This window comes from Paramisgurnus dabryanus, chromosome 15, assembly GCF_030506205.2.
Source record: "Paramisgurnus dabryanus chromosome 15, PD_genome_1.1, whole genome shotgun sequence".
NCBI lineage: Eukaryota > Metazoa > Chordata > Actinopteri > Cypriniformes > Cobitidae > Paramisgurnus > Paramisgurnus dabryanus.
In genome coordinates, this window is record NC_133351.1 from 15,421,515 (window position 1) to 15,445,185 (window position 23,671).

Sequence of the window (23,671 nt, forward strand, 5' to 3'; positions counted from 1 at the left end):
TGATGTTTATTTAAAACTTAACACATGAATGCACTCATTTGTCATTGGCCAAAATGGATCTGTATGTCTGGGCAATACTATAGTAATTACTCTCTTAACAGTTTGTAAGTCCTTAAGACGCCTGTGTTCACTTATATCTCTCTCTTTCTCTTGCTTCATTCTTTTTAGTTTATTTACATTTATTTTTTTAGAAGACATCTCTGTGCTACGCTACTACATAGGCCAAATAAACACATAAAACTTCTTAACCAGCACTTTCCTTAAGCCTACCGCTAATCCCACTGACTTGATTTTTCTCACACACCACACCCTCTAAAACTACAACCTTCCACTGTTGACTTAAAAACTTGCTGTTGCTGAATGCATACAGTACGCAATCACTGTTGAATATAATCCCATAAGTGAAAGCATAAAGAAAAATATCTCAGATTTGGAGTTTACACAAAATATTACACGTACATTAAATATAAGAAATTATTAATATCCTGCCAAAATACAGTTTTATTTTAGTATTAGTATTTGATCTTTATTCCAAATAAAGCACATATTGGATGCTCACTGTCTCATGCTTTAAATTTTCTAAAATCTGCTATGCATTTGTTAGGCATATTGTGTGTTTTAAATGACGTACGACATGAATCGCTTGCATTCATATGTGGATGTCCATGTGCCAGCATCAACAGATGCTCCCGTCTGCTATGATCCTCAAATTCTCCAATGAGCAAAAGAAATGCTTGTCTTTGATGCACATTCAATACAAGGCTATATTTAGAGCGCTGGGTCTTTATTTGACATTTGGCGATAAAGCGTGTTCATGTGAATATATATATATATATATATATATATATATATATATATATATATATATATATATATATATACTGATCAAACAAAATGTCACAAATTCAATAGACCAATAGAATAGTTGACGCATCAATGCATTTGAAAACTTATGCACTTATTTTTTTTTATGTTACACACGTATACTTAAAAGTCTTTTTGTTTGTTTGGGTTAAAGTACTTTATAAATAAATCATCTCTCCATGGCAATCATGAATGTGAATTTAAACCACTGAGGTAAAAACTTTAAAAGTCTAAAATTATAATCAAACAATGATTTCACTATGCAAAAAATAACATCAGAGTTCTGACACATTGTTTAGATTCAGTGGTTTGTTTGGTCGCAGAACAAATCTCTGAACCTGTTTGACATGTGCCTTTGTTTTTTTGAAAATGCCTGTGTTTGGTTTTTAAATGCTTCTGTGAATCTAGACAATGTAGGTTCAAATATGAATGATGGGAATGGCCTTTATTTTGACATCACAATTCATTTGCCAAGCACATGCATACATTTTACTTATTGCAACATTGATTTCCTTTCAGAATGAAATGAGACCGAATTTCAGGCACTTGTTCACTAATAACTCACATTGCGAAGAATAGAAATGAGTTTTTCATTGAACAAACACGTTGAACCTGCCACAATCATTCAGCGAGTCAACCAAACAAACCTGTTAGGCTTCCATCATTTGCAACTGTAAATTTACATTTTTACATTAATATACCATTTCTGTTCTCATGAATTACATTTAATCCAACCTATATGTGGATATCACAAATGGTGAGGTATTCTGTGTGATCTTTATTTCTATTTTCATCGAAACATCTCTGATATTTTTCCCTGGCAGCAACTTTGCCTACTTCAACACTTCTTCTAGCATGTTGGCATAGGACACGCAATCCACACAGGCAGCTGCAGTGCAGTCAAGCAGTTTTGCATACCAGCACATATGGCCCAAGGGGGAGAGAGAGAGAAAGATAGAGGCATAAATGTGATTTAACTCATTCCCTGGAATTTCTGACTGTGTGGATCTCATTTATAACAGAAAAACAGTTGCTTATGTGATCTGGGTTTGCAACCATTGTGTGTTAATGCATGACAGTAAGATTGAAACTGAATATCATTCATTTGATTTGTACATGCTCAGTTTCACTTTAATTGTATTCCTATTTTAAATATAGCTCCCTAAAACCAGTTTGGGTGAATTATTAAATGTATGATGATGATAAAGCCCCGCCCCGTTTTGAGGCATTGAGGCAGTTGCGTAATCTGTCTTGTCAAACGCTTAAAGCGCTCGGGATCTCATGTTGGGTGTCGTGTCGTTTTCATTTGCGGCATATTGAATGACGTGATCTCCGTGTATTCAGCGGAGGACATGCGTTTACGGGCAACGCTTTGTTGAGCAAGATCCACGGCCAGAATAACACAACAGCCATTAAGAGAAGACGATCACACTGGATTTAATGACACTCCATCAAAGCATCACATTCTGGTACAGTCAATCTATACATCGCGTGTGATATTTGTAACACATGCTTTACGAAATGCGCCTTTTGTTTACGCTTTTAATCTTAAAGAAGACATGATCGCTGCACAGCCTACATTTTATTATAGTGTCTTATAAATACGGTATGGATGCGCATGTGTGTACATACAGTATGTGGATGTGTTTCATAACAGTATTAGGGTATCGTGAATGGTTTTTGGGAATGTAGGTGTTTTGAAATGTTTCAGGACATGCTGGATGAATTCTACTGAACTCTAGACTGACCTTAATCTGAAAACTCCATAACAGCAGAGCAGCTGTAGGCTCTAAATTCAGATGGAGTATTTCCTAGTTTATGGATTGGAGAGAGAGAGAGAGAGAGAGAGAGAGAGAGAGAGAGAGAGAGAGAGAGTTGGGTACAACACAGTAACAAGCACGTGTATTCAGAGTTGTTACCCAAAAATATAAATGATATTAGGCAGAATTTGAGAGGGTGGTTACAGTGATATTACAATGACACACAAAAATGTAAAGGGTCAAATAAAACAAAGCAAACTGCGTTCATGTGAACTTGTCTTGTCATTCTCAGGAATTGTTGCTTTGTTATAGACAGCTTTGGGTTTTTGCCACAATTCCAGTCCCTATCCTCCGATACAGCTGGATAAACGTGTTTACGTTCGACTATTGTGTGATCGTTTGATTGAAAACTTGTTTTCTGTTCCTCAAACAGATCAAACAAGACATGGATGGATACTTGCCACCACAGTTCCAGACGCTGACAGACCATAAGAAGTTTTGTCAAGACAATTCACTGATGATGGACCAAGGCGCACCGTACAGCATAAACATGAATGTTTACTTACCCGATGTCACCTACCTGCGGACTGGCATGTGCAGGCCTGTGAGATCCACGGTGCCGCAGATCAAGACAGAACCTATGCATTCGTCTTTCAACTACTCCGCTTGCCACGGTGCGGTTGCGCCTGCTGTGCCGCACCAAGAGTACACAAACCTCTACAGCCCGGGTGCAGAAACCGGAAACGTTTATGTCAAGCACGAGACGTCATCCCTCGAATTTCCAGATGTTCCTTTGTTTCAGCTGTTGAACTCTGAGCTCGACCCTAATGTGCCTGGACCGCACGATTCTCACAATGTCGTATGCCCGCAGATGTCAACATATAACAGCGTTCATCCACCGCCCGGTCATATTGCAGAGAGATCCCTATGTAACATGGGAAGCAGCGGTTACCCTCTACCTGCTCAGGTGGGCCAGCAGCATCATCCTCAGAAGAGAGCGGCTTATCTTCCGCCCTCCCCTCCGAATTCAGAACCCGGCAGCCCGGATAGGAGGAAAGAACTTATACAGAACCTGTCTCCACCTCCGTCGTATGCTGTGAGCATGGCCTCAAAAATGGCAGGTCTTACCCCGGGCCCAGGTCTTGCTCCATCTGTGCAAACGCAAGCAGTTCCTGCTCAGTTCACCCGAAGGAACAATCCAGATCTTGACAAACGAAGAATACATCACTGTGATGTACCAGGTGAGGCAAGTGGAGTTGATGGACTGAGTCATTTAATGTACAGTTGCATTCATGTGTTCATACATTGTAGGTTATAAACATAACTCTTGAATGATAATATTCATACGTGAAATGATTTTATGGAATGACATCTTACATTTACTTATTTGGCTGTTGCTTTTATCCAAAGCTGCTACAGTGCATTTCAAGTTATACATTTTATTAGTATGTGTGTTTCCTGGGATTAAAAGGACACTCCACTTTTTTTGATAATAGGCTCATTTTCCAGCTCCCCTAGAGTTAAATATTAGATTTTTACAGTTTTGGAATCCATTCAGCCGATCTACGGTCTGGCGGTACAACTTTTAGCATAGCTTAGCATAATCCATTGAATCTGATTATACCATTAGCATCATGCTCAAAAATAACCAAAGAGTTTTAATATTTTTCCTATTTAAAACTTGACTCTTCTTTAGTTACATTGTGTATTAAGACAGACGGAAAATTTTAAGTTGTGATTTTCTAGGCAGATATGGCTAAGCTATGCTAACAGTGGTACCGCCAGACCCAGGGATCAGATGAATAGATTCCAAAACGGTAAAAATCAAGTGTTATTTAAAAAAAGTGGTGAGTCTTTTTGCGCTGCTAACGCAATGGTCAGATTTGGCTAGGATGCTTATGTTTATGCAATGGAAATGAGCTTTAATTGGAAATGTTATAATATTAATATTTTTGTATTCTCTTCCATTAGGGTGTAAGAAAGTCTACACCAAGTCTTCACATTTAAAGGCCCATTTACGGACTCACACGGGTGAGTTATGATATAAGTAGCACGTTTCCAAGTACTACCAAGTGTTTCAAACTTGTTCCTATTTTAACTATTTCTGCTCTTTGATCAAACCATAATGTTTTAATGCTATGCATACTTGTGGTTTGTGTGAATGTTTACAAAGCTGGTGTCATCCCCTCACATAATTTGCGTGTTTCGTTTCAGGCGAAAAGCCATACAAGTGCTCGTGGGAGGGGTGTGATTGGCGGTTCGCCCGTTCTGATGAGCTGACGCGCCACTTCAGGAAGCACACGGGAGCCAAACCTTTCCAGTGCGCCGTATGCAGCCGTTGCTTCTCGCGATCGGACCACCTGGCCCTCCACATGAAAAGACACCAGAACTAGAGCCGCCCAGTCTCGTTGTTCTGACGGTGCTGCGGGAGAGCTATCGGGACCTCTGATGATGATACTAATTAGGATTTGGGTGTGTCGGTTAATCTTGGGTTTTGGCAGTTCATCAGGTACAACAGGACCAAACCCTGCCGCCGGTACGGCTCCTGTGGTCACGAAACCAGCTAATTGATGAGAACATTGCTCATCTGCCAGTTGAGACATTCTTTTGTTTGTCATTCGATTCATTCGTCTGCATACTTCGAGGTGATTATTTATGACGCAACTACTTTAAATGTGCCTTTTTTACCTTGTAGATTTAAGGTGCCACAGGAAAATATACAATTTAAGATGTTGTAGGCGGTTTTTTCTGCTCTTTAAGTGAACACTGTTAGTCGTGTCACAAGGTAAATTATATCGTAACAACAGTCAGCTCTTGTTTGATTTCATTTTAGAGTTGTCGAACCAAACCCACATTAATGACACGAGCCGCAAATGCTAAGTCAGAACAAATTAACATTTCTCAAAAGCTGCACTTAAACGTAAACGAAGCCGCAGAAATTCTTGCGGGAACCACAGAGTAATTCGAAAATCAAGTGTAGCTTCTGTAAACCAAAGAAACAGAAAGAGTGGAGATCAGTTCGAATTATAAATGGTTTGATGGTGATTTAAAAATTCAGCGCCTGGTTTCACAGACAAGGCTTAAGGCTAGTCTTAGACTAAAACACATGTTGGAGCTGTGATCTTAAAATGTGCCAGTGTCATTGATTTGTCTAAAAATACACACCAGAAACATCTTTTTCGAATGGATCTTTATAAATGATGCTTAAACATTTAATTTAACTAAAGCCTAGTCCTGGCTTTAGCTAAGCCTCGTCTGTGAAACCAGGTCAAAGTGTTTTACAGAGCACAATCTGAAGTTTCATATACTGATACAAACTCCTGTCAGTGTCAGTTTCGGTGTTTTACCGAAAATGCAATAAGAGATAAGACGAATGCTGTATTTTTCTGGACAGATCAGATATCATTTCCTTCCATAGTGTAATTGTTTGTTTACCTTACTATGCATTTGTTTGGGATAAATGATAGCTTTAAATGTACATATTCCTCCGGCGTGTATTTATTTTGCACAGATTTGTTTTCTATTTTATAAATGTAACTCGTGCTCACATCAAATGTGGCGCACGTTTGGGTTACAGGGACGCGGTTTTAGAAATCTTTGCAGTAATAGTGCTGTAAGTGGCTGCATTATTTGGAACAATGCAGCTGCATGTTTACATTACTTTGTTTGGCTTACGGTGTGCGTTACATCTGTATGTGTGGACTCATAAAACCTTTAATTTTACATTTACAAAGATCAAATGTTTCCAGTCTTATTTTTATTTTAGAGATCCAGTGTACAGTGCACTCTTCAAACTAAAGGTACTTAAAAGGTTCTTCACATGGATGCCATAGAAAAACACATTTTGGTTCTTTAAAGAACCATTCAGTCAAAGAACCATTTCTTTTAAACCTTTTTATAATCTTTTGGTTTCCTTTGGGTATGGGATGTTAAAGGTTCTTTATGGAACCGTTCACCAAAAAAATGGTTCTTCCTTGGCATTGTGAAGTACCTTTATTTTTACATGTGTAATGCCAAGATTTGTAGTGTTTATACAGTCATTATGCAAGATAAGACATGTACACACACAGTAAGTCCTCCATTTTCTGATTAAAACCAATGAAAACCTATAATAGCTGTAATTTAAAGTTTAAACTGCTTAAGATTAAAATGTGACAGCACACCCACTAATAGCACTAATTTCCTGCACTTAGATAAATACAGGTGCACACATCATCATCATTATTATTAAGATTCTTAAAATAGAGGCATTTAATGATACACAGTAAACATCAGTCTGTCAGGTAAAACTGGAGTGTCCTGCATGTGCACTGTCACATGTGATTTCCCAATGTCTGGTCACATCTGATTGGTGTGATTGGTGTAGGTGTGGTGCGTTAAAGTGTAAATGAACGAAACAATACAGTTGATGATGTAATCTGTAAGCCACTGAGCTAAAAACTGACATTTAAGTGTTAGCAACCACTTTAAAAGATACAGATACTGTAATTATCTATACTGAACACAATAACAGCCGATTCACAGTTAATGGCCATTGTCAAGGAAATAATCCGTAATGCATTTTTCATTCATTCATACTGTGTATTATTTTGTAAATTAGGTCTTAATCATGCTTAGTATTTGTTTAGTTTACTATTGAGTTAGATACCAACAGAGCAATACAATCAGACCAGAACAAATGTACGGTGCAGTAAACTGTATATAAATTGACTACATGCCATGTTATTGTTATAGCCTACCTATGGTGGTACATTTGATCAACTCACATGTTGAAATGTTTAGAATTTGGGTTTTATAAAACACGATTCCTGAATGCTATAAAGCGCATTACAGCTGATTGAGAAGACTTGCAAACAGAGTGATGTTATTGGATTATTGCCGATTATCGGGTAGCAACTAAGAATTGATGTTTTTTTATGTAACATAATACTTGTTAAACATGGCCAGAATCACCCCGACTGCTTTGTCTCCAAGGAAGATTGTTATCACGGAGCCTACGCCTTCATGTTTCTTTGAAATGCCTTATGTCAATAGGGAACTCATTTATTTTCTTTCATGGAAAGGAACAATAGTTTAATTCACTATTTGACCTGACATTTAGATGATCTTTGCAGATGAGAATATGGATCAAACAGTAGCTTAGCTGTGATCCTCTTAAGTGAATGCCATTTGCTGAAAGCACTTATATGCTCAGTGTGATATCTTAAACCCTTAGGAGAAGAGCCACGAGATATTGCCAAATAATAACATCAGTCCTGTATGAAAGCAACAATAATAAAGATAGCTTTTTACATACAGTACACAACAAAATATTATTTAACTGTAAACAGTGTTAATGAAAGATTATAAGATTTGTTTTTGCTCAAGTATTGCATGTCGCATAATCAGTGTGTTATAAAATGTTTCAACCGTGAGCCACAATTGTGCAATACACCCAAATGAGTCACTTAGGTGGGCGGTACTTCTGTATACTGTTAGAAAACAACAACAAAAATGTACCTTTTCTGTCACTGGGGTGATACGCTCAAATGTTCCTTTTTGTACCTACACACTTAACTGTTAACTTTTAGGGTACAGTATTACACCATATGGACCTACCGTGTATAATTTAAAGGGACACTACACTTTTTAAACAAAAATATGCAAATTTTCCAGCTCTCCTAGAGTCATAGTAGTTATAATAGTCCCCTTGGAAACTTTCATAGCATGGGACTATTTTCCGGCAGTGTGTAATATCACTACGCCTGCTGCAGCCATGTTACGGCAGCAAAGTCCTTGATTATTACACCAGAATGAGAGTATAGTTCCTGGCCATATTGGCCTGGAAAATCACAACTTTTAATTTTCCGTCGGTCTTAGTACATGATGTTACTACAGAAGAGTCAAGTTTTAAATAGGAAAAATATCGAAACTCTTTGGTTATTTTTTAGCGCGATGCTAATGGTCTAATCAGATTCAATGGATTATGCCAAGCTATGCTAAAAGTGGTACCGCCAGACCCGTAGATAAGCTGAATGGATTCCAAAACTGTAAAAATCAAGTGTTTACCTCTAGGGGAGCTTGAAAATGAGCATATTTTAAAAAAAGTGGAATGTCCCTTTAATACAAGGGGTACAAAACATTTAACTGTACATTTAAAGGTACACAATATGTCCTTAAAGGAATATTCCATTTTCTTAAAAGAAAAATCCAGATAATTTACTCATCACCATGTCATCCAAAATGTTGATGTCTTTCTTTGTTCAGTCGAGAAGAAATTATGTTTTTTGAGGAAAACATTGCAGGATTTTTCTCATTTTAGTGGACTTTAATAGAGCCCAACATTTAATACTTAACTCAACACTTAACAGTTTTTTTTCAATGGGGTTTCAAAGGACTATAAACGATCCCAAATGAGGCATAAGGGTCTTATCTAGCAAAACGATTGTCATTTTTGACAAGAAAAAAAATGCTCTTTTAAAGCACAACTTCTCGTGTAGGTGCGGTCCAGCGCGACCTTACGTAAATGCGTAGTGACGTAGGGAGGTCACGTGTTAAAAAGCACATTTGCGGACCATTGTAAACAATAAACTGACACAAAGACATTAATTAGTATCAGTTGACATACAACAACGTAGGAACGGTCCTCTTTTAACACACTTGTAAACACTGGGGCGGAGTTTCGCATTGGTCCTCTGTGACCTCTTGACGTCATGACGTATTGCGTGGGGTCACGCTGGTGCATCACGACCGGATCTAGACGAAAAGTTGTGGTTTAAAAGTGCATATTTTTTATTTTTCTTGTCAAAAATGACAATCGTTTCGCTAGATAAGACCCTTATGCCTCGTTTGGGATCGTTTAGATACCTTTGAAACTCCGTTGAAAAAAACTGTTAAGTTTTGAGTTAAGTATGAAATGTTGGGCTCTATTAAAGTCCATTAAAATGAGAAAAATCCTGCAATGTTTTCGTCAAAAAACATAATTTCTTCTCGACTGAACAAAGAAAGACATCAACATTTTGGATGACATGGTGGTGAGTAAACTATCTGGATTTTTCTTTTAAGAAAATTGACTGTTCCTTTAAGGTACAACACTGTATTGTGTTTTGTATACATTTAAAGGTAAAAAATCAAACCTTCAACCACAGAAATAGATATATGACGGTGTAAATACAGTTTTGTATTCTGTTTACCGTTTGAAATGTTTATGTATAGTAAATAGGAGTAAGTGGAAATAATAGTTTATGCAGATTCATGTTCCATACAAAATGCAAGTTTATTAACTTCCATGCCTCCGATTAGATTATCAAACAAGTGTAACCTCAATTTCAATTCACAGCTCAATCTTCTGGAAAACGAAAATACAGAGAATAGCAAAAAGCACAGAATATTTAGACGACCTCTGAAGAACCGAAATAAAGCTGAAAACATCCGTTCAACCTTTGAAATGACTGGGACGTGACATCCTCCAACAGGGTTTAATGTAAAGGGACTCCCTTTGAAGTGTATAAGGGTAAAATATAACAACTTTACAGTAAAACAACAAAAAACCTCTGAATATATTTACAATACACACACTACTATACATAAATACAAGAAAGATAATTACAGAATATCAGCAAAACAAGAAACAAAGGCAACGGAGTAAATATTTTGATTCCAAAGTAAGTAAATATAGAAACAAAAGCAATATTTTACAGAGACTCGAGAGGGATCAATGTTGTTCACAGAGGAATTACCAAAATAACAAACGCTGTACCACCAGTGTCTTAACATTCGGTTCTTGTGACTGCTCTATTATAACCGGGGACACCCGATTACCATAGTCCTGTTGATGCATCCTTCCATAGGGGGGTAAAATACAAATACCATACAAAATAAATGTAGGACACACAGAATGTTCGAACAAATACTAACTGGAAATTTCACAGCTTAACCTTCTGATGACAACAAATGGTACATAAGGCTCAGTGCATTTCAACTATTTAATTTTTTTGTGTTGTGTTTGGGTACTTTAACCAGGCAACTTGAGGTGCTCTTGTTTGTAGAGCACTTTCTTTTGTTAGTATCCGTGCACAAACGTCCCATATGAGATAATGTTTATAATACTAGGCACTCATTATTATTGCATAACTTTGACCCTGTTTGCCTTTACAAAATTATGCCACAAAAAACTTGAGAATGCCACATAAGAAGGGTAAGTAATGCAAACCTGTATAAGTTAAACACATACTGGTGCAAGAATATTTACTATATACTGTATGTAAATTTGTTATTGATGACTCTTGAATACTGTGCAGGGGAGATTCATTTCATCGGGTTCATGCTTGAATCACATTTTATAGAGTCAGTACAAAAACACTGAAAAAATGCTAAAAATTACCATCTAAATATACTATAAGGCAGCACTGCCCGAATACTGTGATGCACATTTGATTCGATTATTCATAGAAATGGCATGCAACTAACTGTGCGTTAAAGACGACAGAGCCTTCTGCATTCTCTCGCACAGCCCAGTTGAACGCTTTTTATCATATTACCCAAAACAGCGTCTCTGAAAAAATCTGCATATGTATAAAGATAATCCCTTGTATTTTAAAAAAGCCCTATTTTTGATAGGTATTTACAGCCTGTAAAACTGAGCGATAGCTTTTCACTTTCACATATATTACACCATTTTTAAAAGTATTTTTTTTTGTACAGAAAATAGTCATATGCAGATGAAGTGTCTCACGATACAGACACACATCAAAAATACAAAATATGATGATAAGATACATTGAAGATTAATGTGTCATGTTTTAAAATAATTACTTCATAGAAACAAGGTGCTCATGTTATGTTCAAGCCCATATACAACACACGCATGTGTACACACAAATACATACATGTACTAAAGAACATGGTAGAATGTAATACTTCAAAACATACAAAGTAACTAGAAACGAATTGGTCAAGTTATCTCTAAGTTATCTCAACGATGTTGCTTTTTTATGGATTGATAAGTCCCTTATACAGCGTTTCACCACATTTACCATTAATTTACTTTTGATGTCCCAGCATCTATGACTTTATCAGCATATTTGATCAGCCATGCTTTATGTAATCTGCTGGTTTCCCATCATCGGAGAAGTGATCGTGGTGGCTTGCCACTTAAAAGTGCTTATGGATCACAAGTGCAGAAGGCAGCTTGCGTGACAGCTCTCCTCTTACAATCCATGTCAACATAGTTTAGTGAAAATGTATAGCTATAACACAAACTGTATTTGAATTTACAGTTGCTTTATTAGCTGTATTCACAACTGGGATGTATTGCTTCATTCGAGTATCTTTGTTATGTAGTGTATGCTGCTGTATATACAGTATAGATACTGAATATTGGTACAGATTCTAATAACAATGGATATGGCTCAGTAAATCATTTAATCTCTTTACATCATGGTACTCCAACATGGGAGCATGAATGCATAAATGACTTTAGAAAAAAAGAAAAAAAACATGAAATACACCAAACACTAAGAATTCTGGAATCTATTAGATCACTTTTTAAAACTCACTGCACTGCCCTCTACTGCCTGCTTTGGGAATTGGTGAATTGGTGTGATGCTTATACCAAAAGAAAAGTTGTTTTTGCATTTAGTCCCGTACATAAGATGACCACTTGTTGAGTTTATGGTAAATATAGGGTTAAGAACAAAGCCAGTTTTTTACATTTGGGCTGTTAAAGCTGTTAAACTGGCCATTAACACTCACCGCTGAGCAATTCTAAGCTTCATATTTCAAAAGAAAGAAAACAGAGACTTCCTCTGCATACTGTATAAAGATATTACAGTACATATACTCCTTCAAAATGTTGTAGCTAGAAATCCACTATAAATAGAGGTATTTCAAAAGTGGCACTGATATGAATCGTAAGTTTTGTCCATGTTTCAAAGCCACCTGATATAAGTGGACCAGGCCAATATTTCCTCTCATGAGCTCAGAATGAATATATTGCTATTCTTACCTGTCTAAGCAAACCCTCATCCCATGGATTGACTCAAATTAGCATTCAGTTAAAGGCGGGGTGCATGATCTCTGAAAGGCAGTGTTGATATTTGAAATCACCTAAACAAACACGCCCCTACCCCAATAGAATCTGGACCTTCTTTTGATAGACCCACCCCACACATACGCAACCAAGGCAATGATTGCGGTAAGTAGCCATGCCCCTTACTGCTGATTGGCTACAAGTGTGTTTTGGTATTTTTTTTAAATCATCCACCCCACCTTTAATATTACGATAATTTGTTTAATTCAGGAATCAAATTTAATGCAAATTGTATCAAAGCTAACAATTTCAGAACCTAGGGGAACAGAAGATACAATGAGCATAAATAAAAATGTTGATTGTTTGTTTGTGTCATGGTGTTCGATGGAGTGTTGACCTGAAGATGTTCACCTCCTAACGTTCTTCCCAAAGTCTCTCATCCATCATTACATCGTTCGGATCATCCTTAGATCTTCCAGGCTCATGATTTTCTAAAAGGTGAATTGTGCAACAATACTATTCATGATCCATCTTCCCATCGCCATGTCAAGCATATTCAATCCGTTCTGTATTTCTTCACATTGTAGATGGTGGCTAAAAAGCAGCCATTTTTTGAGAGCGATGATTCGAAAAGACAAACCAGAAAACAAACCATTTGTACAAGTGAAGATTCTTCCAAATGCATGATGTGCCCAAGCAGTGATTGAGATACAGACATCCTGGACTCCAAATTTTAAGCCTGTAGATGAGCCATCCTCCGTTCCTGAATGAATCATGTTTGACTCTTCTGTGTGAAAAGCATTATACTCCTTTATATCTGTAGCCCGATCTTCACTTTCAGGCAGGGGCGGCCATGTCTGTGGTGTCCAGCCCAGCTGAACACTATTGGGGGAGACCCAGCTCTCCCTTGTGTGTGTGTGTAAGTTGAAACGAGTTGAGAAAACCCAGATCAGACCAGCATGTGTCTGCGGCGGTGCAGGGCCAGATGGTCTGAGCGGGAGAAGCTTCGGTCACAGTCTCCGCATTTGAAGGGTTTGACTCCTGTGTGTTTCCGGTAATGCCGGGTCAACTCGTCCGAGCGGGCGAACTTCCACGTGCAGCCGTCCCAGGTGCACTTGTATGGCTTCTCACCTGGTGGAGATATGGGCCATTAGCACACATAATAGATGCTTGCATCATAAATATTGAAAATACCAGGGACATTTTTTTTTCAGAAACATTTGAAAAACATTTGAGTTTGACATTTAAGATGATACGAAGTAAAGAATGAGTGTTGACTAACCTGTGTGTGTCCTCCGGTGTGCCTTTAAGTGTGAGCTCTTGGTATAAACTTTATTACAGCCTGCAAAGTCACACCTGTGGATGCGTCTCTTCTTGGAGTCTGGTGATTCAGGTGGCTGTGGTCGTCGAATGCTCTCAATACTGAATGGTGACATGGAACTGAGAAAAACAGGAGGGGTTTAAACCATAATGAATATACCAGTGGTCTCCAACATGTCACCCCCAGGCACAAGGTTTCCCGCACGGAGTCTGTGAGTTGCCCGCCAAAGCACTTCTATTAATAGCCTCAATTTTAATATTTATTTATTACATATTTTTTATATTAGCTGAAACAATCATAAAACATATCAACAAATAAAATCATGTATTTTTATAAAATAAAATCATGTAAAACCTACTAAGTTTTCTGTCCATTGCATTAGAAGTGCAGAGGTTATAGGTTAGTTTTCCAGTGGACACAAATACTAAAAGTTTATAACTTGAATGCACTGTAAGTTGCTTTAAATAGAAGAATCTGTAAAATGCATAAATCTACTAAGTACAGCTTTTTAGCTGTAATATATGGCTCACTGCTGCCATCATGTGGTAACACACAGACTTGGAAAACTACTGAAACATTAAAGACTACTGAAGCAAAAAGTTTGTTTACGAACTGTAAACAAACACACATTCAGCTTCTTTATTTTTGTTATGTCTTTATTTGGTATTATTTTATGTTTATGTTATTAGGTTTGCTTGTTTTGTTCAGGTGTACTTTTTTATTTTTATGAATCGTAAAGCAACTGTGGACAAGACAATCTCACCCAAACCTTTTCAAATGGATCTAAAATAAATAAATGTGAAACTTGTCCCATGTTGCATAACAGATGGAGTTAGAGTCTAATGTGAGAAACCTTGGTGTTATTTTTTACTCTAATCTTAAATCTGAACGACAGATTAATGTTGTTGTTAAGAACAGTTTTTAATCTTAGATCAATATCTAAATTAAAGTCTATCCTCTTTTTTGAAGTTATGGAGAAAGTTGTCCATGCCTTTGTGTCATCCCGCTTGGATTACTGCAATGTGTTGTATCCTGGGGTGAGTCAGCCCTTAACGGGTACTAAGAAGTGAGAGCACATTACTTTTGCGTTAATCAGACTGCACTGGTTACCCATATGCTACAGAACACATTACAAAATGCTGTTGTATGTTTTTAAAGGAAAACACCACTGTTTTTCAATATTTTACTATTCTTACCTCAACTTAGATGAATTAATACATACCTATCTTTATTCAATGCGTGCACTTAATCTTTGTACAGGGTGTTGTGAATGTGTTAGAAGCTAGCTCCATTCATTCCTTAGGATCCAAACAGGGTCTTTCTTTCTTAAAGACTTATTTGTTTTTTAGCATTTGAAAATGCTTTGTGAGCGGTGTTTGTCATTGTTTTGAATTAGTTTTATGCTTGTTTATTTTATTTTACTTTCTCTTTTATCCTTCTCTGTACAGCTCTTTGGTTCCACTTTGGTGGTGTTGAAAATGCTCTATAAATAGTTGAGTTGAGATTAGATTAGATTATTTTAAATTTTTGTAGTTTTTTTATACATATGTAAATACATTTTTTCTTTAAACATTGCAAAAAACATGATTCCAATTATTTGTTTGGTTTCTTTTTTTCTGTACAAACTATTAACAATAATATCAGAAGTGTGACGTCTCCATCTAACCTGTTTTACAAATGTCTATCACTAGATGGCGCTGTAGGCCTGCAGAGTTGTGACGATATCAAAATATATTTTTCTTACATAAACATACTTTTCACCGAGCAGCGCAGTTTGTTTTAGCTGGTAAACTTTGGGGTAGCAAAAATGTAGGGCTGTGTCTTTACATTTATATTCCAAATGAATATTAAATCGTATTAAGAGATCAAATGAACAAAACCGGCAGTATTAATATGCTTTGAAAATGAATGAATTACTGAAATTCCAGAAGGTGGGCACGCATTCAACGGAGATTGTACACTTGGCTCTAATTGTACGGATTTGTACAGGAAATCAACCAATGAGCTCACTGAACTGTTGGAAGAGCAAAGAGCCACGTCAGTGTGAGGACATGCTGTGTGTTTGTGTGCATGTGTCTGAAAGTGAAAGACGAGAGGGTGCAAGTCATTTTCTTCCATAGGTAGAGACTGCGGAGCACCTAATTACGGTAGATTGTCCTCGCTCCCCTTCCCTTGTAAGGTAATAAGAGCTCTACGTCCCCTGCTTTGCTTATTGGCAAGGGCTGGGCCTAACAGCAAGAGGCCAAGGTGGGCGGGGCCAGACAACCCCTCCAGTGAACTGTCTCCACCACACGCAGCCCACTTCCTGTTTCTCATCTGCTCCCGGGATCACCTGTTGGTGTTGGCATGTTGCCGAGCGAAGGCCTAGCGGAAATGAGCCAATGTGTCAGAAATGAGGCTGAACTCTCTCACTGCCTAGAGCTAATGCGGGGAGTGAAAGAGAGAGAGAGAGAGAGAGAGAGAGAGAGAGAGAGAGAGAGAGAGAGAGAGACAGGAGGGGAGAAGTGAAATTGAGAAGTGGATACAAAGAGAAGCAGAGAACGAGGCAATGAGCCAAACAGTTTCTCAGAGAAATTGCGAGAGAGAAAGAGCAGAGAGAGCATCATGTGACCATAAAAGTTGGTGGTGAGATACAAATGGGGAGGGGAAGGAGCGCTCAGAGGGAGTGGTGGGGGGCGTGAAGGGAGTGACAGGATTTACAGTGGAAAGACTTTCAGTGGCGAGGTCTCACAGGATGTTTACAGTCTGATATATTTCAGAAAGGACGCCACTTACATAAATAACGGTAGTGTAGTCTGAGTCATGGAAAGTGACACCAAATAACAGATTTACCTGACAGGTAGACGTTTAGTTTCTTTACCGCAATGGACGATCTGTGTCAAATCACTGTGTTTTATCAAATGTCGAATTGACAGTTTATCTGCTTGTGGAAGTCAGATATAAAAGATCAGATATTGGCAATATGGAATGTTATAAAAAGAGACATATGCACATCTAGTGTTCAAAAATGTGGTTTGACACCTTATTTTGGGTGCAATAAATACATTTTTTGTGGTGGTTTATTTATTAAACCATTGACTGAATGTATGTTTTAATACAACAGCAGATTACCAGACATTTATAAGGAGAAAATGCTGAGGATTTACTGTTGATCTGTTTGTAAGGAGGTGCTGTTAGGAAGCCCCTATTGAATTTTATGCTATAAATTGTCAATATTTTAATTTCTTTTGATTACTGTTAAGTTTGTGGTCACACAATAAACTGCAGCTAGGATTTCATACATTTTGGGTGGCAAACGCGGCTACAATTTTTTTAAACATATTTTTAACAATTACATCCCTGGCTTTGTGCTTTAGTGCCTGAAGGAGGATGGGTGTGTGAATCTTCTGTATGTGGAAACGGCTCTGAAATGTGTTTCAAATTGAACTGAATTGAGCCCTTGCTCCTTTTATATCTGTACTCCTGTCCAAGTCTTTCTTCGGGGGACTCTGGTACGCTCTCCTAAACATGTGTCACAACAAAACCTGCATTTCATCTAGGATTTGCACAGAGAGTGCAGACTGCACAGAGGAATGATCGAGTGAGATTACTGTAGATCCAATACAGTTCAGGAAAACACTTCCATGAGAGTTTTGTTATTCAGAGATGAGATTTCTTGAGAACAGCATGAAAATAATAAGACTTACTCTAAAACTTTACATATTCAAACACAAGCGCTTTTTTCAAGCACCTAGTAATAAGTTGTTTTTTACTGTGACCGTAATGAAAGAACAGACTATGCTTCTTTGACAAAAGGCCATTTATCAGATAAATGGTCAAAAAATTGTCTTTAGCTCTCACTGGGGCAGTACCCCCTTTAAAAAGGTCCTAATATGTACAGTTAAGTTACAGATATGTAAACATTTGATGCCATTATGTATCTTTAAAGGGACACTTTACTTAAAAAAAAAAATAGGCAATTGAATTTGATTGTTATTGTTTTGGAATCCATTTAGCCAATCTCTGAGTTTTAGCATAGCTTAGCATAATCCATTGAATCTGATTAGACCATTAGCACAACGCTTAAAAAAATGACCAAAGAGTTTCGATATTTTTAAAACTTGACTTTTCTTTAGTTACATCGTGTACTAAGACCGACAGAAAATTAAAAGTTTATATTTTCTAGGCCAATATGGCTAGGAACTATTATCTCATTCTGGTTTAATAATCAAGGACTTTGTTGCTGTACCATGGCTGCAGCAGGCACAATGATATTAAGCAGTGCCCAAAAATAGTCCCAAGCTATTGAAAGTTACCAAGTGGACCATGGAAGTGGACTAGTTCCTAGCCATATCGAGTCCAGTTTTAAAGAGGAAAAATATCGAAACTCTTTGGTCATTTTTGAGCGCAATGCTAATGGTCTTATCAATGGATTATGCTAAGCTATGCTAAATGTGGTACCGCCAGACCCGGAGATTGGGTTTCCAAAATGATTAAAATTAATTGTTTAACTCTAGGGGAGCTGGAAAATGAGCATATTTTCAAAAAAGTGTAGTGTCCCTTTAAGGTACTAATATGTTATCTTTGGTATATACCTCTCAGGTAGGGCTGGGCAAAAAAAAAAGATTTTTCGATTAATCGTTTTTAAAAAGGTGGTCGATTAAAAATCGATTCTCAAAGAGCAGAATCTATTTTTTTCATATTTATTGCCGCAAACATTGAACGGAGGTATGGAAGCATTTTAGATTTCGCAAGCAAGACGTGTTGTGGCTTTTAATTTATTTTTATTAGTTACCCACTTGTAAACTGCTGTTCACTGTTAAAGTAAAAAAGTATTTGTATTAAATCTGTATTTATTGAGTTGAATCGAGAATCAACTATAAAAACCTACCTGAGAACCGGAATCGAAAATGCAATCGAGAATCGAAATCGAATCGATAGCTTGTGAATCGAAATCGAATCGATCTGGAACATCTGAATCGATACCCAGCCCTACTCTGAGGTACTGATATGAACTCTTAGGGTACCAAGGTGAAAGGGTACTGCCACAATGAAAGCTAAAGACATTTTCTGACCCTCTTATTTTTAGTCAGTTTAGGGTTGTAAGATAAATATATAGCAAATGTGTATACAGCATACTTCAATATCCATATAGCAATGGTTTTCACAAACTAAATTATAATCAAAGTTTTAGGTTGATGCAGAGTTTTCATGATGTTTTCTTTCCCCAGAAACAATGCAAAACATACACTGAAAAAATAGTTTTTGCCCCCATTTTTCATGAGCTGAACTCAAAAGATCCAAGACTATGTACACAAAAGGCCTATTTCTCTCAAATAGTGTTCACAAATCTGTCTAAATCTGTGTTAGTGAGCGCTTCTTCTTTGTCAAGATAATCCATCCATCTTACAGGTGTGGCATATCAAGATGTTGATTAGACAGCATGATTATTGCACAGGTTGGCCTTAGGCTGGCCAAAATAAAATATTCAATCACGGCCAACAGCTCTGGTGGGCCCTACTGCAGTCAGCAAGCCAATTGCATGCTCCATCAAAACTTGCGACATCTGTGGCATTGTGCTTTGTGATAAAACTGCACATTTTAGAGTGGCCTTTTATTGTGGCCAGCCTAAGGCACACCGGTGCAATAATCATGCTGTCTAATCAGCATCTTGATATGCCACACCTTTAAGATGGATGGATTATCTCGGCAAAGGAGACGTGCTCACGAACACAGATTTAGACAGGTTTATAACCAATATTTGAGAGAAATAAGCATTTTGTGTACATAGAAAAAAGTCTGTTTTTAGTTCAGCTCATGAAAAATGGGAGGGGGGAGTGTTTAGTTTAATTTTCTTCAGTGTATGTTGGTTATAAAGTATTAAAATCTAAAACTTGTAGCACTATTGTATCTCAGATTGTATACTGCATTGTTTAGCGTATTTCTCTCCAATATCTTGCAACCCTATGAGGGACCTACTGTAATAAACTGCCGGGCCATCCTAACAATAGTTCAGCTTCGTTTCCTCAGGGATTTGTAGATACCCGGAGGCCAAAGTATTTTAAAACACTCTTCTATACACATTTATCAGAGATGTTGATGTTTAAGGTTGTACGCTTGTACGGGTATACGCTCTATGAAACAGTTATCAGCAACTCAACTCTGAACAAATGACTGCTGATAATGGCATCTGGTCTCTTGTTTGGAGTGCTGCTGTATACCATACACAATCTCTTTAGTCACGTGGACATTTCAATTAAGTGCAGAGCTGGCAGTTATCGCTCTCCTAAATTGGTTTGCCTGCTGGTGAGGATGGCCTTATAGTGGAGACTGACTCATTTAGGACTCTGATGGGTCTTTGAGCCGTGGGGGTTATTTTAGTCCCAAGGGGCCCTGCGATGGCGTGGCCAAACTCTGTGTCCACAAATTCGAGTCTAGATTCTTACTGTTGCACTTTAGTCCGTGTATATTTTACATGCATGCATTTGACAAACGCTTTTATCCAAAGCGAATTCAAGGAATACATTTTATGTGTGTGTCTTGGGAATTGAACCCATGACCTTTTGCAATGTTAATACAATGCTCTACCAACTGAGTCTTAAATCACCAGCCTTTCTCAATGTGGAACCATCGTCATTTTCTAGTTTAAGTATTGCACAAAAACAGTGACCCAATTAAACGGCAATAATCTTCATCAAACACTTCTTTGATGTGATAAACGCTTGTTTATTCCCATCCGTTTAGGTCTGCAATGCTATCGCTCTTATTCTTGTGGATACAATGGCCACGGATCTTATTTTACATGCTAGACTGAACCCAGCTGCACATGTGTCCTCTCTCTCTCTCTCTTTCTCTCTCTCTCTCAATAGCCAAAAGCAGCTCTCTAATAACACCATTTCTGTGAACCTGCTTAAACTGTGTTTTGGCATTTTACTGCACTGGGGGGTAAAGTCCTACTTCCACTCTCCAACGCTCCCAGCAAAGCGAAACATTTACTTTGTGTCAGTCCAGGAGCTCTGACATACAGAAGAATCCTGAAATACTTTCCAAACCATTTGCCTAAATAACAGGCGGAGTACAGCGCTGCTAGGGTGCAGGCTCATGGAAAAGTCTGGGTGTTTGGGAGAAGACCTTAGTCGTTTTTATTATTTTACAGCCCACAGGCTCGAGCGTGCTGAGAGAGTCTTCTGGTTTTGATCATGTCACTGTCTTTAATGGGAAGGCTACCTCATCTGAGGGAGGACGCATGCCGTTGTAACGCCAGGAAAGGAAGATGACGGCTAATGTTACCAGAGACAAAAAGATTTAAGAGCTTTAGACAAGAGCTGGTATTTAAAAGAATGCAACCGTAGGGCCCCGCAAAGGACCTTCTCGCTTTTTCCAAAAGTCCTGTTATGAAAGGTTACATTTGCATTTTATCCAAAGCAACTTGCAGTGTATTTAAGAAACATTATCACATTTTGTTAGTATGTGCGTTTTATAAGAATTGAACCCACCATGACCTTTGTGTCGTTAGCATATGAGCTAAAGGTTCAGACAGTGATTATGCATTACAGTTGAATTTACATTTTTGCATTTCGGTAAACACAGTGCATTCAAGGTGCATACATTTTATCAGTACACTGTATGAATTCCTCAAGTTCGAACTCCTAAACTTTTGCACTGCTAATGATGAATTCAGCTACAGGAACATCCCAAATACAAAGCAGAATCTTCAAATAAAAATAAATCATTATCATGAGCATTACTCTAGCATATCAGATCTGACTTTTAGTACAATGTATATATGCTATAGGTTGCAGTGTGTTTTTGAGAGTTTGTCATAAGAGGCTACTCACTCTTGCACGGCCCGTGCTATAGACAGCGCTGTGGATCCTGTTTCATTAACACTGTCCAAGGTCACGTTTGGCAGGTCGTCATCATCACTGTCACTTTTGATTTGTCTTGGCGACAGGCCATTGGGGCCTGTTTGTGCTGCCGCGGGGGGAAAACAAAAGAGTGGGTTAGTTACACGACTACAGTATGATATGCGTACTGCCTGGGGTCATTCTCAATCCTCAATCCGATTCATATGCCACATGACTTAATCATGAAAAAACACAGCATTCATTCAGTCTACAGGAACCCAAACCTTTTTCCAGCATTAAAGGGATATTCCACTTTTTTGAAAATGGGCTTATTTTCCATTTAAACAATTGAGTTTTACCGTTTTGGTAAAATCGGGTCTGGTGGTACCACTTTTAGCTTAGTACAATTCATTGAATCTGATTAGACCATTAGCATCGCGTTCAAAAATAACCAAAGGGTTTCGATATGTTTCCTATTTAAAACTTGACTCTTCTTGTGTGCAAGCGCAATAATATTACGCAGCACCTAAAAATAGTCCCTTTGGTAACTTTCAGTAGCTGGGAATTATTTTGGGGCACTGCGTTATATCATTGCCCCTGCTGCACACATGGTACAGTACGTCAGCAAAGTCCTTGATTATTATGCCAGAACTTTGATTTTGAACATATTTGCTAGAAAATCTAAACTTTTACATTTTCATCATTCTTAGTACACGAAGAGTCGCGATTTAAATGGGAAAAATATAGAAACTCTTTGGTTATATTTAAGTGCAATGCTAATGGTCTAATCAGATTCAATGAATTATGCTAAGCTATGCTAAAAGTGGTAGCACCAGACCCGGAGATCGGCTGAATGGATTCCAAAACGTTGAAACTCAACTTTAGGGGAGCTGGAAAATAAGCTGGAGTATACCTTCAAATAATTTACTTTATTACATTTTATAAATGCTCACTGAAAGTACAAATGTGTTATGGTGTGACAAAATCATGACCAATAAATGACATAATAAGAAATAACATTTATATACAGTATTGTGGAAGAAATTTCCGACCAATGAGATTTAACTTTAGGCTGGGCCGCCCAGTGGACCAAAGTGATTGGCAGGGACCAAGTGATTGGCCAAATGCCTTTTTGTGGTCGCAGCTGCTCAGGAGGAAAACTCAGAGTATCATAGGAAAAAATTTAGGATGTGTCTCTTGGTAATTTATTGCACGGTTAGGATGTGATGCTGAAGCAAGAATTAATTATGGATGATTCAGCTGTGGTGTGTGCATGTATGCGTTCTGTCATTTGTCCCCAAATACATGTTTTCAATAGAGACACACCTTTGCGTGTGTTACAGTGTGTACACTATTCTCTAATAACTGTACGTCACTGCTCACTCAGGGTTAGCCTGTACTGAAGGGCTACGGTTCTAATTCGCTGCTTTCTCAGCAGTCTTGTCAGACCTGATCCCAGATCAGAGCTACTCATGCTGTCTTCCAGCCAGCCTAGGGCAGTGTGTCCTCTGGGTATGTCACCAGCGCAGGTGATTAACACTATCACACATTTCTGCACCCAGAGACAGTCTAAAGACAACAGCACTAGGCTGTCACTCGTACTTTTATCTCCAGGGTAGTGGACACAGCTATAATATAACCCTCCAGTCAAGACACACAGAGAGTTAATCACATGTCTTCCTTTAGGTCTATTGCTTATTTTGCAATAAGAAAATATTGGTATTAGGATATTATTGTCAAGACTGACAGCCTCATCCCCATTCATATTAAGTAATATGTAAGTCCATGTTGTGTTTAACCAGCACAAAAGGTGTTCTTATATTGTAAACATAATCTCTGCAGTTTAAATCCGTTTTGTAATTGTAACTTCCATTTAAGAGCACCAGAAACG

General features: G+C 37.9%; 2 protein-coding genes across 5 annotated transcripts in view; one reads left to right on the forward strand and one right to left on the reverse strand.

Annotated features, from left to right (window-relative positions):
• Positions 1-2,101: 2,101 nt before the first annotated feature.
• On the forward strand, positions 2,102-6,351 carry klf5b (Kruppel like factor 5b). The gene is made up of 4 exons (XM_065251763.2): positions 2,102-2,333; positions 3,058-3,865; positions 4,596-4,655; positions 4,839-6,351. Exons 2-4 carry the CDS (start codon positions 3,070-3,072, stop codon positions 5,015-5,017), a joined length of 1,035 nt encoding a protein of 344 aa, XP_065107835.1. The 5' UTR covers positions 2,102-2,333; positions 3,058-3,069; the 3' UTR covers positions 5,018-6,351.
• Positions 6,352-9,860: 3,509 nt separating this feature from the next.
• klf12b (Kruppel like factor 12b) overlaps positions 9,861-23,671 on the reverse strand; it is a 43,164-nt gene continuing 29,353 nt past the window's right edge. For 3 of the 4 annotated variants that reach the window (XM_065251760.2, XM_065251762.2, XM_065251759.2), the window contains 3 exons: positions 21,772-21,907; positions 13,916-14,073; positions 9,861-13,764 (listed from right to left, as the gene is read on the reverse strand). In XM_065251760.2, coding sequence (XP_065107832.1) covers positions 13,583-13,764; positions 13,916-14,073; positions 21,772-21,907 — 476 coding nt within the window. In that variant the 3' untranslated portion in view covers positions 9,861-13,582. The remainder of the gene's footprint in view (positions 13,765-13,915; positions 14,074-21,771; positions 21,908-23,671) is intronic. The other variant, XM_065251761.2, reaches the window with a different exon arrangement.

Bases quoted from the DNA above. Each gene is read 5' to 3' on its own strand.
- klf5b (XM_065251763.2), top strand. From the start codon at position 3,070: ATGGATGGATACTTGCCACCACAGTTCCAGACGCTGACAGACCATAAG. The intron at 3,866-4,595 runs GTGAGGCAAGTG...CTCTTCCATTAG, and splicing joins ACATCACTGTGATGTACCAG to GGTGTAAGAAAGTCTACACC. The intron at 4,656-4,838 runs GTGAGTTATGAT...GTTTCGTTTCAG, and splicing joins CCATTTACGGACTCACACGG to GCGAAAAGCCATACAAGTGC.